The 13,610-nt window shown below is 39.5% G+C and overlaps 1 protein-coding gene across 1 annotated transcript in view; it reads left to right on the top strand.

Moving 5' to 3' along the window:
- The window catches only part of megf6b (multiple EGF-like-domains 6b), a 109,297-nt gene extending 97,168 nt beyond the window's left edge, over window positions 1-12,129 (top strand). Inside the window, exons 23-38 of the mRNA XM_036559972.1 lie at window positions 1,103-1,231; window positions 1,349-1,477; window positions 2,361-2,489; window positions 2,617-2,745; window positions 4,671-4,799; window positions 5,553-5,681; window positions 6,120-6,248; window positions 6,379-6,510; window positions 6,647-6,775; window positions 7,575-7,703; window positions 7,814-7,942; window positions 9,042-9,170; window positions 9,285-9,413; window positions 10,677-10,805; window positions 10,913-11,041; window positions 11,702-12,129. Coding sequence (XP_036415865.1) covers window positions 1,103-1,231; window positions 1,349-1,477; window positions 2,361-2,489; window positions 2,617-2,745; window positions 4,671-4,799; window positions 5,553-5,681; window positions 6,120-6,248; window positions 6,379-6,510; window positions 6,647-6,775; window positions 7,575-7,703; window positions 7,814-7,942; window positions 9,042-9,170; window positions 9,285-9,413; window positions 10,677-10,805; window positions 10,913-11,041; window positions 11,702-11,766 — 2,003 coding nt within the window. The 3' untranslated portion in view covers window positions 11,767-12,129. The remainder of the gene's footprint in view (window positions 1-1,102; window positions 1,232-1,348; window positions 1,478-2,360; window positions 2,490-2,616; window positions 2,746-4,670; window positions 4,800-5,552; window positions 5,682-6,119; window positions 6,249-6,378; window positions 6,511-6,646; window positions 6,776-7,574; window positions 7,704-7,813; window positions 7,943-9,041; window positions 9,171-9,284; window positions 9,414-10,676; window positions 10,806-10,912; window positions 11,042-11,701) is intronic.
- The last annotated feature ends 1,481 nt before the right edge of the window (window positions 12,130-13,610 follow it).

Below are 13,610 nucleotides of genomic sequence, written 5' to 3'. Positions count from 1 at the left end.
CAATAATAAGACCACTGAGTAACACACACATCAACAACACACAAGTGTTAATGCCTTGGCCTTGATACTATGCAAATGTTTCTCACGTAGGTCACGTGTGATGTGCGGGTAGTTTTTTGGGGATTTTTTTTTCTTTTTAAGAAAAACATGGGAGCTGCACGTTTTCCGACCATGTCACTATGCCATGGACTGAATTTGGATTTGGGGAAATGTAGAACTAAGACGCTCATCTGTTAAGCTGTATTTTTTTGTTTACAATTGAAGTAGAGTAATAAAGTCGATAGACTGCCAGGGTAGAACATGCTTCAGTTATGCGGCTCAGCCTTTACTTTTGGTTTGAAACCCCCTCCTGTAAGTCCTCATCAGCAGTGTTGTAGTTTTAAAACTGTATTTGTAGTTTTAGCTCATATCTGAAGAGGCAGCCTGTGTTACTCATCCACCATGAACTCTACCAATTTCCATCAGATCTTTTGCATATTGAAACATTTTCAGATGTATTCCTGTACTTGCTGCTAAAATTTTGTGCTGCTACAGAGAAAGCCAACTCTATGTTCATTTCAGTTAAAGTGCCTTTTATTTTGGCTGCTTTTTGTTGTTTTCCTTCCTCGCGGGTAACGAGATCAGTTCACTAACTCTTGCTGATACCCGAAAAGTAAAATTAGTTGGAATGCAGAGATACAGGTATTTTTCACTCCAACATTTCAGTTCTGTAAAATACCGAGGCTGCTGACTGTCCCGCTGGTTTGTGCTGTTGTGAGACGAATGGCTAGTTTAACCTCCTCGCTTAGTAAATAAAAGATGCACGTCATCACCTGGTCTCTTAAAGTAGCAGCTGTTCAAAGTCTTTTCTACTAATACCAGAATAAGGAACAGAAGGACATGATCAGTTTATCAAAACTACCTCAAGCATGTATTATAAAAAGAAGAGATAATGAATTGGATTTTGATTTAGTTTGAATACTGCAGATGTTCAGGGATGCTGGTATTAATTTGGATTCAGATTACCCACAGCAGTGCTGTCTTTGTGTAGAACACGTGTGCAGCCCTGACCCGAAACATCTAATCTCATCTAACTTCTGACTCATCTTTTTCTCTGTCCCAGAATGCCCTGCTGGCTTTTTTGGACCGGGCTGTCGGCATCACTGCCAATGTGACAATGAAGCATTATGTGACCACGTGAGCGGAGCCTGTACCTGTAAGGTGGGCTGGACTGGAACATTCTGTGAAAAACGTGAGTCAGTTCAAGCTTAACCTACATGTAAACTGTAATCTAATACCAAATAACCCCGGAAACTGAAAGATCATTAACAATGTTTTGTCCTTGTGTTGTGCCTGTATGTTCTGTCAGCCTGTCCACAGGGTTTCTATGGGCTGGACTGCCAGCAGAAGTGTGCATGTCTGAATGGCGGACGCTGTAATCACCTCTCTGGAGAATGCACTTGTCCGGCAGGCTGGCTGGGTCCAAACTGCAACCAGAGTAAGCACACGGTTCTGCTCTGACTCCAAGAATGACCATAATCCTTTGAAGTCTACTAGGTTATTGCCAAAGGTGTTACTTTAATTACATAATAAATAGTTACATAATGAATTACATTTACCTTCAGTGTACATACTGGTACACATTTGACAGGTTTTAGTCTGCATGTCCAATTATTTTCTATTCATATTGATGGGAATAAATGACAGAAGCATGGCAAGAATGTAAAGGATATTTTTTCTTTCAGCAAAACAAGACTACACACAGCAGTAACTTCATTAAATTCCAATCATAATTAAATATTACCTCTTCTACCTACAGAATTTCTTTGCTTGTTCCAGGAGCTCAGAGTGAGAAATAATAAAATTTAAATATAAGAAATAATGTTTTAAGGCATACATGTCTTGGGTGACATGTGAGGGTTAAAAGAGCAGTACTAACCAGAAAGGGAAAGTTTGTGAATGAGCTTTAAGTTGGCTTGAAAAAGCCAGTTTATTACGTTAAAATGTAAAAAAAGAGACAGTCTTTGTTAAAGTGTGGCTTAGATGCTGTTAGGCAGTTGCTATTCAAGTTCATTCAAATTTCGTTGCTACCTTAAATGCACTGCCACCTTAAGTTCACCACCACCTTAAATTCAGTGCTACCTTAAATCTACTGCCACCTTCTGAAGAACAGTAAGCCAACTTTTCATGCCAACTTAATGAATTAATACATTTAGGAACTAGTTAGCATTAATACTTACCCTTACACCCAGCACCTTTTAAAATGGCCTTACTCATGGGTAATGTTGCTAAAAACTATCCAAATTGTATATTATTTGCATGCTTTTTCCACTAACTTTTCTTCATTGTTAAAGTGAGGTATTTTTGTTATCTCTCCACAGCCTGTCCTGTCGGTTTCTATGGTGATGACTGTTCCCAGGCCTGTGCTTGCCTGAACAGTGTGAGCTGCCATGCAGCTACTGGTCAGTGTGTATGTACAGCGGGGTGGACAGGACTAAATTGCTCCCAAAGTGAGTAATGGGTTTCAGCAATGTGAGTGTACAGCACTAAATAGTGTGTGCATTTGAGGCAGGCAGTCTCTTGTGTATCAAAGAAATTGTTAAAAGGTTGCAGTCATTTTGGCTTGTACTCTCACAGAATGCCCGGAGGGTTTATTTGGAGTGGACTGCAGACAGCAGTGCCTGTGCCAGAACGGTGGGTCATGCGGCCACATCAGCGGCCGCTGTTCATGCCCCAGCGGATGGACAGGAGCAGCCTGTGAACTGGGTGAGTTTCAAAGTGAGAAAGGTGTAGCGGAACCTACACAAAACACAACAGCAAATAAAAAAAAATCAAAGTAGTTAAGATATTTGATAACCTCATGTGAATGTTCTTAAGTTTCGCTCACATATAGGCAGTATAAGAGGTGGTCAGTTGGCACATATTGCCTCTTCAAGCAGAAGGTCTCTGTTTTTGTATTCACTCAGACTGAGGTACTGTAACCAGTTTACTGTTGTGTTTTGAGGTTGGTTAATTTGTTTTGCAAAAAATAAAAATAAAAATCTACCAGTGGGGTAAGCAAATTTACATAGTAAGATTTCTTCTCCCACATTACTCTAAATATCTTAAAACCCATAAGAAAATGTGTGAGTGTAGCATCTTAAATGTGATTTAAGCATCAAAGTTTCATCAGTGTGTGTCTATCTCTCTCACCTAAGTATCTCTTGGTAACATTACATTATTAGAATGTTACCCTTAATACTTCAGTTAAATTTGAGTGTGATGAAATGATTCTGGTGTAGACTTTCCATATTTATTTGCTCAAGTTTCTATGAAGACATTCCACCAATTCAGGTGGTCTGGCGCTATCCCGTGGTCTGGGATATGCTGCTCTCGCTTATCTGTGGTCTAAAATTTGAATAAATACAGTGCTGTCACGTCCAGTCAGACAAATAACAAAATTAAACAGAACACAGAACACAGAGCTACTGTAAATGTCATATGAAACTTAGACCTGACTGGCTTTGGGAAAACATAACCTTATAGCATTCAACGTGGGAATCCGCTGTGGTCAGCGCTGCTGCCCCATACTCAGGAAGCAAATTAGCAACCATAGCTTTCGGTCCTGACATCATTTGTTTTGTCTCCTGCTGGTCTTTGGCAGCTTGTTAGCTCCTGTGGCAGACATTCAGCAGCAGTTGTGACCACAGACAGTCTTCTAGACCTCCTCAAGCTGTCTGCCCCGTAAAACTTCTTCTTTCCTACCCACTCACCTCATAACGCTCCGCTCTAAAACTCCAGGGTGTAAATTTATTAACGTTTCAGCAAGAACAGCCTAACGAAGCCCACACTACAGGAAATTCCCAATCTCACAAGTTCATCTCACCTTGCCAAACATGTGAGACTTTAATTAGACATCGACTCGTGGTCAGGCTTTGGGTAATACAGCTTTTGTGCCAGTTATTATGTTTGGCTGGTCAAGTTAAGCCTGAAAACAGAATAGTTTGGTGGGAAATCTAATTTCACTTCTTTAGTTTAGAACTCGAGTTATGAGGCTAACATTGCTAACAAAGACTAAAACTCATCAGTCACCCAAATAGCCCAAATAATTTCCATAAAAATATGTCACCAAAACATCTCTCAACCCACTTAACAGCATCCAGCTCTTTGTTAAGGTCATGCAAACTTTTTGATGTGGTTTAGGGCACAATATGACTACACAACAAAACTTCACTGTGTAGCTGAACTTTGCAGGCAGCCCTTTTTAGACAACAGAGTCTGTATTCACAAACCACTTTAAGAGTGGGAGTGCTGATCTAGAATCAGTATCTTTGACTGTCGAACCTTAATGAAGACCTGGATGCGGTTTGTGAGAGTTGAGAGAAGCTCTGGTGAAGTATTTTCATGGAAATCGATTTGGTCTGTTTGGGTGATTATTGAGTTTTAGTGTTTGTTAGCAGTATTAGTCTCATAGCTGCAGTTCTAAACTTAAGAAGCAAACTCTGGACATCACACATGTCTTGGCTGATCGACTACTTTTGGAGTAAGTGATAAATTGTGTAAACTTGATTTTTCACCAAACTATTCACTAACTAGATTCTGATAGTCTAGTTAGTCCTACAAGTGAAATAGTGATTCCTGGACTCAAGTGAAAGTCCTGTTTTTTCCTGACTGATTTGTTTCTCCCTTTATGTATTTCTTGGTATTTTTAGAGTGTGCCGCAGGAAGTTTTGGGACAGACTGTCAGCATAAGTGTGAGTGCAAGAATGGAGGCCAGTGTGACAGGCAGACTGGGCAGTGTGCTTGTGGGCCAGGCTGGACTGGAGAGCACTGTGAAAAAGGTATGTTTTGTTAAAGCTACAGTTGGATGCTTCTTTTTAAGGTCTACTATCGCTCTGCTATAAGAAGCATGAAAACATCATCCCTCTGGCACCGTACATATGCCACAAAGGGATTGGTTCCTAAAACATTCCGATTCTGCTCTGTTGAACAAAGGAATGAATGTAGTAAGGATTTTTGCTGAAGTGTTAGGTTATGGCACATAACCAGGTGAAGTATGGTAAAGTCTAGCAAAAATATAATTTACACAATTTCCACCTTGCTCCAGTATGTCAGCCAAAACATTTTTGCCATTTCAAACTTTATTATCTTTTGTTTTGCATTGGAAATATGAGGATAATGTAGCTGAAAATGGAAAGGAAAGCCTATTGCCACTCAGTAGAGTACTGTATGACATACTGCTGTCTTATAACAGTGGATGTTGTGTAGCTGAAAACAATAGCAGCCGTCTTAAGCCTGAATTTTGTTAATCCATTTTAATAATAGTGTTGTGCAGTGTTAGAAACTACATGAGCAAGTCTATTTAAGATTACACCTCAGCATGAGGCTGTGTGATGATTTATGCATACAGTTTGAATGACTGTTCAGCTACATTAGCCTCTTAGATCCAGTGTGAAACTTCGGCCTCCAAACATGTCTTGGTTGACTACTTTTGGGGTAAACCATGTAACTGTTTTTTTTTACCAAAGGATATAGAAATATATACATTATACATTTTATCTTATGCAGCTGTCTGACTTTGTGTGTCTTATTAGCCTGTGTGTCTGGGCGTTTCGGGCTGGGCTGTGAAGAGCAGTGTCGGTGTGAGCACGGCGCTCCCTGTCACCATGTTACAGGAACCTGCTTGTGTCCTCCTGGTTGGAGAGGAGATCACTGCGATAAAGGTCAGCTCATCCGTTCATCAGCTTCATATGCAGCCCAGCATTAGATCTACTACAAATCTGTGCTCATTCACCTCTGATGTTTCACAACTATTAAGCCCTTAAATTTCCAGGTTTATTATGTAGTTCTTTTTCTTAAATCCCAGTGTTGAAGTAGTTCCTATGAATGTTATGGTAGCTACTATAAAACTGATATGTAAGTTATGTAGTTACGAGAGTGAAAGTGTGGAACTCTCAAGGCTTTCGTGCCTTTGTGTTGGCAGAGTTAACACAGAATCTATATAATGATCTATGATAATGATTTATTACTGAACAGGCTTGACCCAGTATGAACTCTTAGAAAACTCTTATTAAATCACTCACTTTGTTTTGCATTTTGTAATGATGTAATTTTTGAAGAGATCTTAAATGGTTATATTCTGATTTTCTCTTTTCCATCAGCCTGTCTGCCTGGCACATATGGTAAGGACTGTGCTGAGCTGTGCATCTGCCCACAGGGCACTTCCTGTCACCATGTTACCGGAGAGTGTGGCTGTCCACCCGGGTACACTGGAAACGGCTGTGAACTGAGTGAGTACTTGAGTGATTCTGACAAAGGGAGCTGGAGGTGACTTTGTACTGGGTTAATATACTATAGTAGAAGGACATTATTGAGTCTTTGTAGTCTTTTAATTCTGATTTTACACATTTTTATGTCTAGCCTGTCTGCCTGGCACCTACGGACTCAACTGCAATCAGGTGTGCCAGTGCTCTGAGAGGAATCAGTTGTGCCACCCGGTGTCAGGAGAGTGCTACTGCGCTCCAGGATACAGAGGACCAAAGTGCAATCTCAGTAAAAACCCATTTTTAACATTGTATTGAGTGCTTGACATTGCATCAGATTCTTGTAGATTAAGTATGAACATGTTTTTTTCCTATATGAAACGAAGTGTAATGATAAGTTTTTGTTGTGTGTGCTTATTTTCCAGAGTGCGAGAGGGGACGCTATGGTCCTGACTGTGAGAGGCAGTGCCAGTGTCTGAATGGTGGGGTATGTCAGGCCACCACAGGCACCTGTGAATGCCCTCCAGGGTTTATAGGTGCTCAGTGCAACATCAGTAAGTCCTTTTAAAAGTGTCCACCTAGCAGGATGTTTTAAAATGCAGTGAATTGCAGACTCTGAAGTAAGGTGTGGTTTTCACCTGGAAGTTTTCACCTGGAAGTTTCCATGGAGTATAGAACAAGACAGAAACTGCTATCAGAGAAAGGAAGTAGAATATCTGCACAGTGTTGTTCCAGTGATGCAATATTCTTCCTTTTGTGCTATAATTTTCATCTTCTGCTGAGACCTGATCCTATATATATATATATATATATATATATATATATATATATATATATATATTTATATATGTATATATATTTTCAGTTTTTGACATAATTTGAAAATACCTATTACCCTTTATATTGTATGTAAATTTTATGATGAATGGACCAAAAGAAACAGCCCAAAATGACTTGGAAAAAAGGTCTGGTTCCATTGACTTACATTAAAAGTAAAGTAGGTTTTTTCCTTCTCCTGTAAAGTTACTATTTTTGGGATGTGAGGTTTTCTTCCGTGTAGCAAAATATATGTATATATAAACTTAGTATATCCAAAATACTAAGGAAAGAGGAGAAAGAAAAAACACTTTATTTTTAATGTAAGTCAATGGAACCAGACTCAAGTAATTTTGTGCCATTACTTTTGGTTTATTCATCATAAAATTTACACACAATGTAAAGAGCAACAGGTGTTTTCAAATTATGTCAAAAACTGAAAAAAAAACATAAAAAATGACAGCAGCTATGTATGTCTGATGTTTGGCAGTGCACTACAGATAAATGTACCCATCTCACTTTTTCTTTTTTCTGCAGCCTGCCCAACCGGCCGCTACGGGCAGGACTGTGCCCGCGTGGCACTCTGTGGTGACGGGGCAAGGACTGACCCAGTGACGGGGAGATGCGTGTGCACCCCTGGGCACAAAGGAGAAGACTGTGGACAAGGTTGGTTGAATGTCAGGGATAAACAGACGACAAAAACAAACCTTAAACAGAGCATGTGCTACAGCCTACTGTGTGCTGTAACTGTATAATGTATTTGTGTGTGTACGCAGGCTGTGCTCCAGGCTGGTTTGGTGCGGATTGTTCTCAGCGCTGTAACTGCAGTAGCAAGGGCCTGTGTGACTCTGTCTCTGGGAACTGCACATGTGGACTGGGCTTCACTGGACTCCACTGTGAGAAAGGTGAGCCATTGTTGTTGTTATTATTTGTTCATTGTTTTGCATTGAACCTTACAAATTGTTCCAAAAACATCTGAGAACAAGGTCTACTTGAGCTGCTGAAATCAGGCTGTGTTGAGTGCTGGGCTTCTTTTTAGGGATGTACAGTGATACTGGAATCATGTAGGTACCGGCATACCTTTGCTTAAAAAGAAAAATATTGACACCTGACAGATGTTTAGATATATGGCTGATATCTCAACTGATATTTTTTTTGTCGTTTAGGCGATGCTAAAATATCTGCACTTCATTAATTTTACTGCAAATGTAGCTCTAAAGAAATAAATGTTACTCTGGAATTCTTATCCAAGTTCTAGTGCCAAATTTTAGAAATGATTATGAATCAGCATCAGGAAGAACACTGATATGCGATTGTTTTTCTTAGGGAAAATAAGCATTTAAAATATAAATTTAAAATGTAAAATATGCCATAACTTGTGCACACTTTTATTAAACATATATATGATAAATTCAACAAACGCACAGAAATTGTGCATTAAAATGTGCAGTATTGTGTTTTCTGTAGAGTTTGGTGATTCTCACTTAGAAAATCAACAAAATGTATTTTGAGTAGGGGTACCCAAAGTTTTGCACATGACTGCTAGCACATGAAAAATATCAGCTACCTGCTCACAATTCTCATATCAGCACATCCCTACTTCTTTTCTTAGAAACCTCTATAAAAGAACCCTTCATATCTACAAACGTTGTTGGGAGAGTGTTTTACACACACAAGACATATCAACACTATATTATGATTAACATCATCTTTATTAGAGAAATAATATGCAAAACAAAACATTAAACTATAGTCTTATAGTCTTAAAAACAAATCATTAAACAAATAGGTAAAATAATTTAGTGTGTGTATATATATATATATATATATATATATATATATATATATATATAGTGCATACTGAATGACCAAAGCTACTAGGTTTATTCCACTTCCCAACTTTTTGCTGAACTTGGGGAGGGTGTTGGGTTATTTTATGAGAGGGATGCTGCTGGTGTAACTGTTTGTAACCCGTGTGCTTCTCTGTGTGTGTTTGTATGGCAGAGTGCCCTGAGGGACGCTATGGTCCGAACTGTGTGCTGGAATGTATGTGTCAGCACAACAGTACTTGTGACAGAGTGACAGGAAGCTGCCAGTGTGGACCAGGCTACTATGGACATCGCTGTGAGCATGGTGTGTCTCTCTGTCACACACACATTTCCAACCCTCAGGCGTGATGTTAATCATCTGCCTTCACAGTAGTTTTTCCTTCGTTTCTCTTCTGAAAGTTCTGTTCTCGTGTTTTAGTTTGTCCTGCAGGTCTATACGGACTTCAGTGTCAGCAGCACTGCGACTGTGTGAATGGAGCTCCCTGCCACCCGAGCACTGGCCAGTGTATCTGCCCTGCAGGATACAGGGGACTACGCTGCGAGAGAGGTCAGACCTCTACACGTTTAACCCCACGCCTTTAAACTGCTGTTTCAGCAAAATATAATTTTCACTAACCATCAAATGTAGATCAGCCGAGGCATGTTCAGTGTCTAATATTTGCTTCCTCAGTTTTGCACTAGAGATACAATGTAGCTAACAAGTAATGGAAGCTTATAACCCACCAATTAGCATCAACACACAGTCAACATGCATTAGTCTCACCTGTTCAGTGAATGAGATACTGTTATTCATAAGAATGGACAAAAGTAGGTTGAAGAGCTAAAATCAGTTGTAGCAGCTGTCTTAAAACCTGATTTTTCCCCCCTTATTATGTCATTTAGCATTCCCTAAATTGTAAAGTATCCTTGAGCGAAGAGACAGCCAGAAACAAGAGTGCTGATACCAAGAAAGATACAAAACATAGAATTGAGACGTAACCACTAGATTAGTGTTCATTTAAATGCTTCATAAAGAGATGAGACATCTTCAGGCAGTTCAGACAACCAGTGGGAGTTCATTCCATCACCTGGGTGCCAGGATAGATAAGAGTCTTGATGCTTGTCTTCAACGTGTCCTGAAGGATGGTGAGTCAAGCTGGGCGGTACTTGAAGCTCAAAGGGCTTGAGGTACGGACACATTGGCCACCGAGAGCCAGTGCAAAACTAAACCAAGCATGTCTTGGCTGATCGAATACATTTGACCTAAGGGAAAACTGCAAATTAGGTTTATTACCAGTCACTTTAAAGAAACAGCTGTAAGTGTTCGTAAGGTAGTATGTGGCAAAGATTAAAAAGGCTTTTCGGGGTTGGCAATATGGAAAAAATGTAATACCACAATATTTACAAATGTTCTCGATACATGATACGCAGCAAAATATGTTGAGGTTTCTGAGGTTTTATAAGTAGGAACAGATAAAAAAAATGTAAAATTTCACATACTGCAATGGAATAAATCTTTTAAACAGGGCTATTTATGCTCTTCGTAATGAAACATGCAGTTGGTCCAATTTCATGATGAATGGACCAAAAGAAACGGCCCAAAATGACTTGGAAAAAGGTCTGGTTCCATTGACTTACATTAAAAGTATGTTTTTCCTTCTCCTGTAAAGTTACTATTTTGGAGATATGAGGTTTTGTTCCGACAACAGCGATAAGTGCTGACGATAAAGCGTACTGTGACATGATGTAATGTGTTCTTTCACAATAATGATAAATATTGTCATGCTGTGCGTTACACCCATCCGCAAGTAACACAACGATCTCTTTTCAGAATGTGAACAAGGCACTTTTGGTCAGAACTGTTCTCAGTCATGTGACTGTGAGGAGAGCACGCCGTGTGATCCAGTGAGTGGAATGTGTCTGTGTTCTTCAGGAAAGACCGGGATCAGGTGTGACAGTGGTAAGTCCATATACTCACCCCTCAGAGCGAGAATGCCATGTTGGTCTATTTAGTATTTTCATCTATTTTTTCTCTTGTTTGTCTTTTTTGCTGCATGTACGTGACAGACTGCAGTGTGAACCAGTACGGGCCGGACTGCGCCCTGAGCTGCGAGTGTGAGAACGGAGCAGACTGCGACAGCCGCAATGGACGCTGCACGTGTCTGAATGGCTGGATTGGGCTGACGTGTACAGAAGGTAATGCAAACTGCACGAAGATACCTTCTTTTCAGTCCTGAAATTTTATTGAATATTTAATTTAAGAAATTTAGGATTTAATATTTATGATTTGTAAATGCTATTAACTGTTTTAAAAGGAACTGCTGAATTTTCCCCCAAAAAACATGAAAATCAAGATGAATCAAAAAGCAGAGCACATTTTCCTTCCTTAACGTGTCATATTGCGTGGTAAGGTGGTGCATGGTAATGTAATCAAACGTCACAAAATGTTTTGAGGCAGGCAAAAGTCATTACATTTTGATCAAAGATTATGGAGAAACAAGAATGAGATGAAGAATACGGTTAACATAACCAAGGACATGAACTTTAAGGTAAAAAAAAGATCCATTTTGATTTCAGGTTGACTTGAAGGATGATTCCAGTTGGGAAACAGCCATATAGTTTTCAGATATCTTTTTATGATTTAAAGAAATGATCCACTCTTTCCCAAAATAAACATTTTTCTTTCAGAATTTTAAAAAATATGATGCTTTTGGAGTAGTTACAAGCAAAATGTGAAAATTCTCATTATAACTCATTTACAATTTAAACTGTGAACTTCTTGGTTAGTTCACTTTGTGTGAGTGAGATACTGAGGTTAAAGCAACTCTGATTGATTGATTGTACCTACATCCATAGGTGGACCTCCACAATTCAGCAGCAGGACCAGAAGAAAGGACCAGTCACCTCACAACTCATTATAGCCCTCCCTCTCTGAACACGTCCAGAGACTGAAGCAGTAAGAAAACTAAGGGCACAATTGCAGCTACTGGCTCATCCTCTGGGGTAGAGGATTCTGCTTCAGCTGTACATGAGCAGAACAGTGACTAAATACACGTGTAAAGTCTCAGAGGAGAGCAAAACCATTATATTTGTGTAAAATGACGTCAAGAAAAAACTCTGGCTCACTGGCGAAGTCACTGGCTGGTTTCTTGTTGACTTGTAAAGCAAACAACTAAGATCAACCCATCAATTGAAATACCTTAAGAAGCTGTGCGAACTAAATGAGGACCAGACCTAAAGGCGGATGTCAGAGGTGGCACCATATTTGAACAGGTGCCATCAGAAGACACACAGCACTTTATCTATGACCTGGACCGCTGTGCATCAAGTGTTTGGTAAAACTAGGATCAACAATTCCTCATCAGAGAATTCAGTACAAGTTTATATGAAAGGCAATAACTGATATGTTAGCACTGTTACTCTGAAAGTTGATGCAGGGCATCCCTGATCTTTTTATATGGTCACCTAAAATGCAAACGTTTCTTTAGTGATGTGCTCATATCTGTAATTCTACTTGGGCATTTATGGGTTGTCTTGTTGTTTCAGGGCATTTACATTTGTGTGTTTATCTTGAAGTGTAATACTTAACTATGTACAAATCTGATTCATTTCAAGCAGCTAATCTGGAGACTAGCAAAGGGATATTGAAATGGATTTTCCTCTGGAAAATGAAGAGGCAACATTAACATTAATAAGCTTACACAACATTATTTCATCAGGTCTGGGAGAACTGACCGTTTGCAAAATTCTGACAAGTCCCACCTCCATTCGTCAAACTTTCAGCTCATGCCACATGGTAGGTAGTAGCTGTAGTGTTTGTGCCAACAGACGACTGTAGCACAAAGACAAAATTTACATTAATCACACCAGGAAAGTCTGTCACTTCATGCTGAAGTGGCAGATTTTCATGTCTAATAAGGGGAAGTTCTGAACAACTGATGCAGCTCCTTCAGATGAGCTAATGCTAAGGTTAATGCTAACACTGAAGCTAAGAAAAATTAAAGGCACAATATATGATTTCAGTCCAACACACTTTGTCAAATTCAGCTAATATCTCCTCACAGTCCGCTAATTTAATATTCTGTGTACGCGGTGAAAAATAATCCAGGGTTCATACACACAGCCCTGACTATGTAAATGGGAAACAAAGTGTCTCGGACCAAACGACACAAAACTATTCCAGCCAATCAGCAACAGGGGTCGTTCGTGCACAGGCCTGAATGTAACTGCTGCACCATTTAAGGTGGAACGGGAAACTTCAAAAAGGAAGCTGGCAAAAAAGAAGATGACAGGCATGAAAAGGGATGAGGAGGCTGCTCTATTGAAACATTGTTATTTTTGCTGTTTCACAGAATCAGTAGTTCAGTATTTTTTCTCGTTGGCTAATGTTTGTGATAACAACTGGCTTTGCAGCTGTAGCGACAGTTTGCTAATCAATGTTAGTTACACTACTTGCTGTGTCGTTGCTCTAATGTTAGATTGTGTTATTTGTCTGTGCAACATTTGCAAATGATGAAGAAACAAGTATCTCAGCCCAGTCTGGTAATGTTGACAACGTGCGTCCATGAATTCAGGGGGTGGAGCCTCTGAAAGAGCACTGAAAAGAGGGGTGTATTTGTTTTGCTATCGAGTTCAAATATCAACAGTCGTTCTCCAGAATCGTTTACTGTGCCTTTCACTTCATTTTTCATAATACATGATATTTAAATGAACGTTAGCAAATACAGTGAGTTTAGTTTACCTTAGGTTTTTAAGTTGTGAGTTT

This window comes from Colossoma macropomum, unplaced genomic scaffold (assembly GCF_904425465.1).
Source record: "Colossoma macropomum unplaced genomic scaffold, Colossoma_macropomum, whole genome shotgun sequence".
In the NCBI taxonomy this organism is placed as follows: Eukaryota; Metazoa; Chordata; class Actinopteri; order Characiformes; family Serrasalmidae; genus Colossoma; species Colossoma macropomum.
The sequence above is the reverse complement of the archived record's forward strand: the minus strand, read 5'-3'. Positions and strand labels throughout refer to the sequence as shown.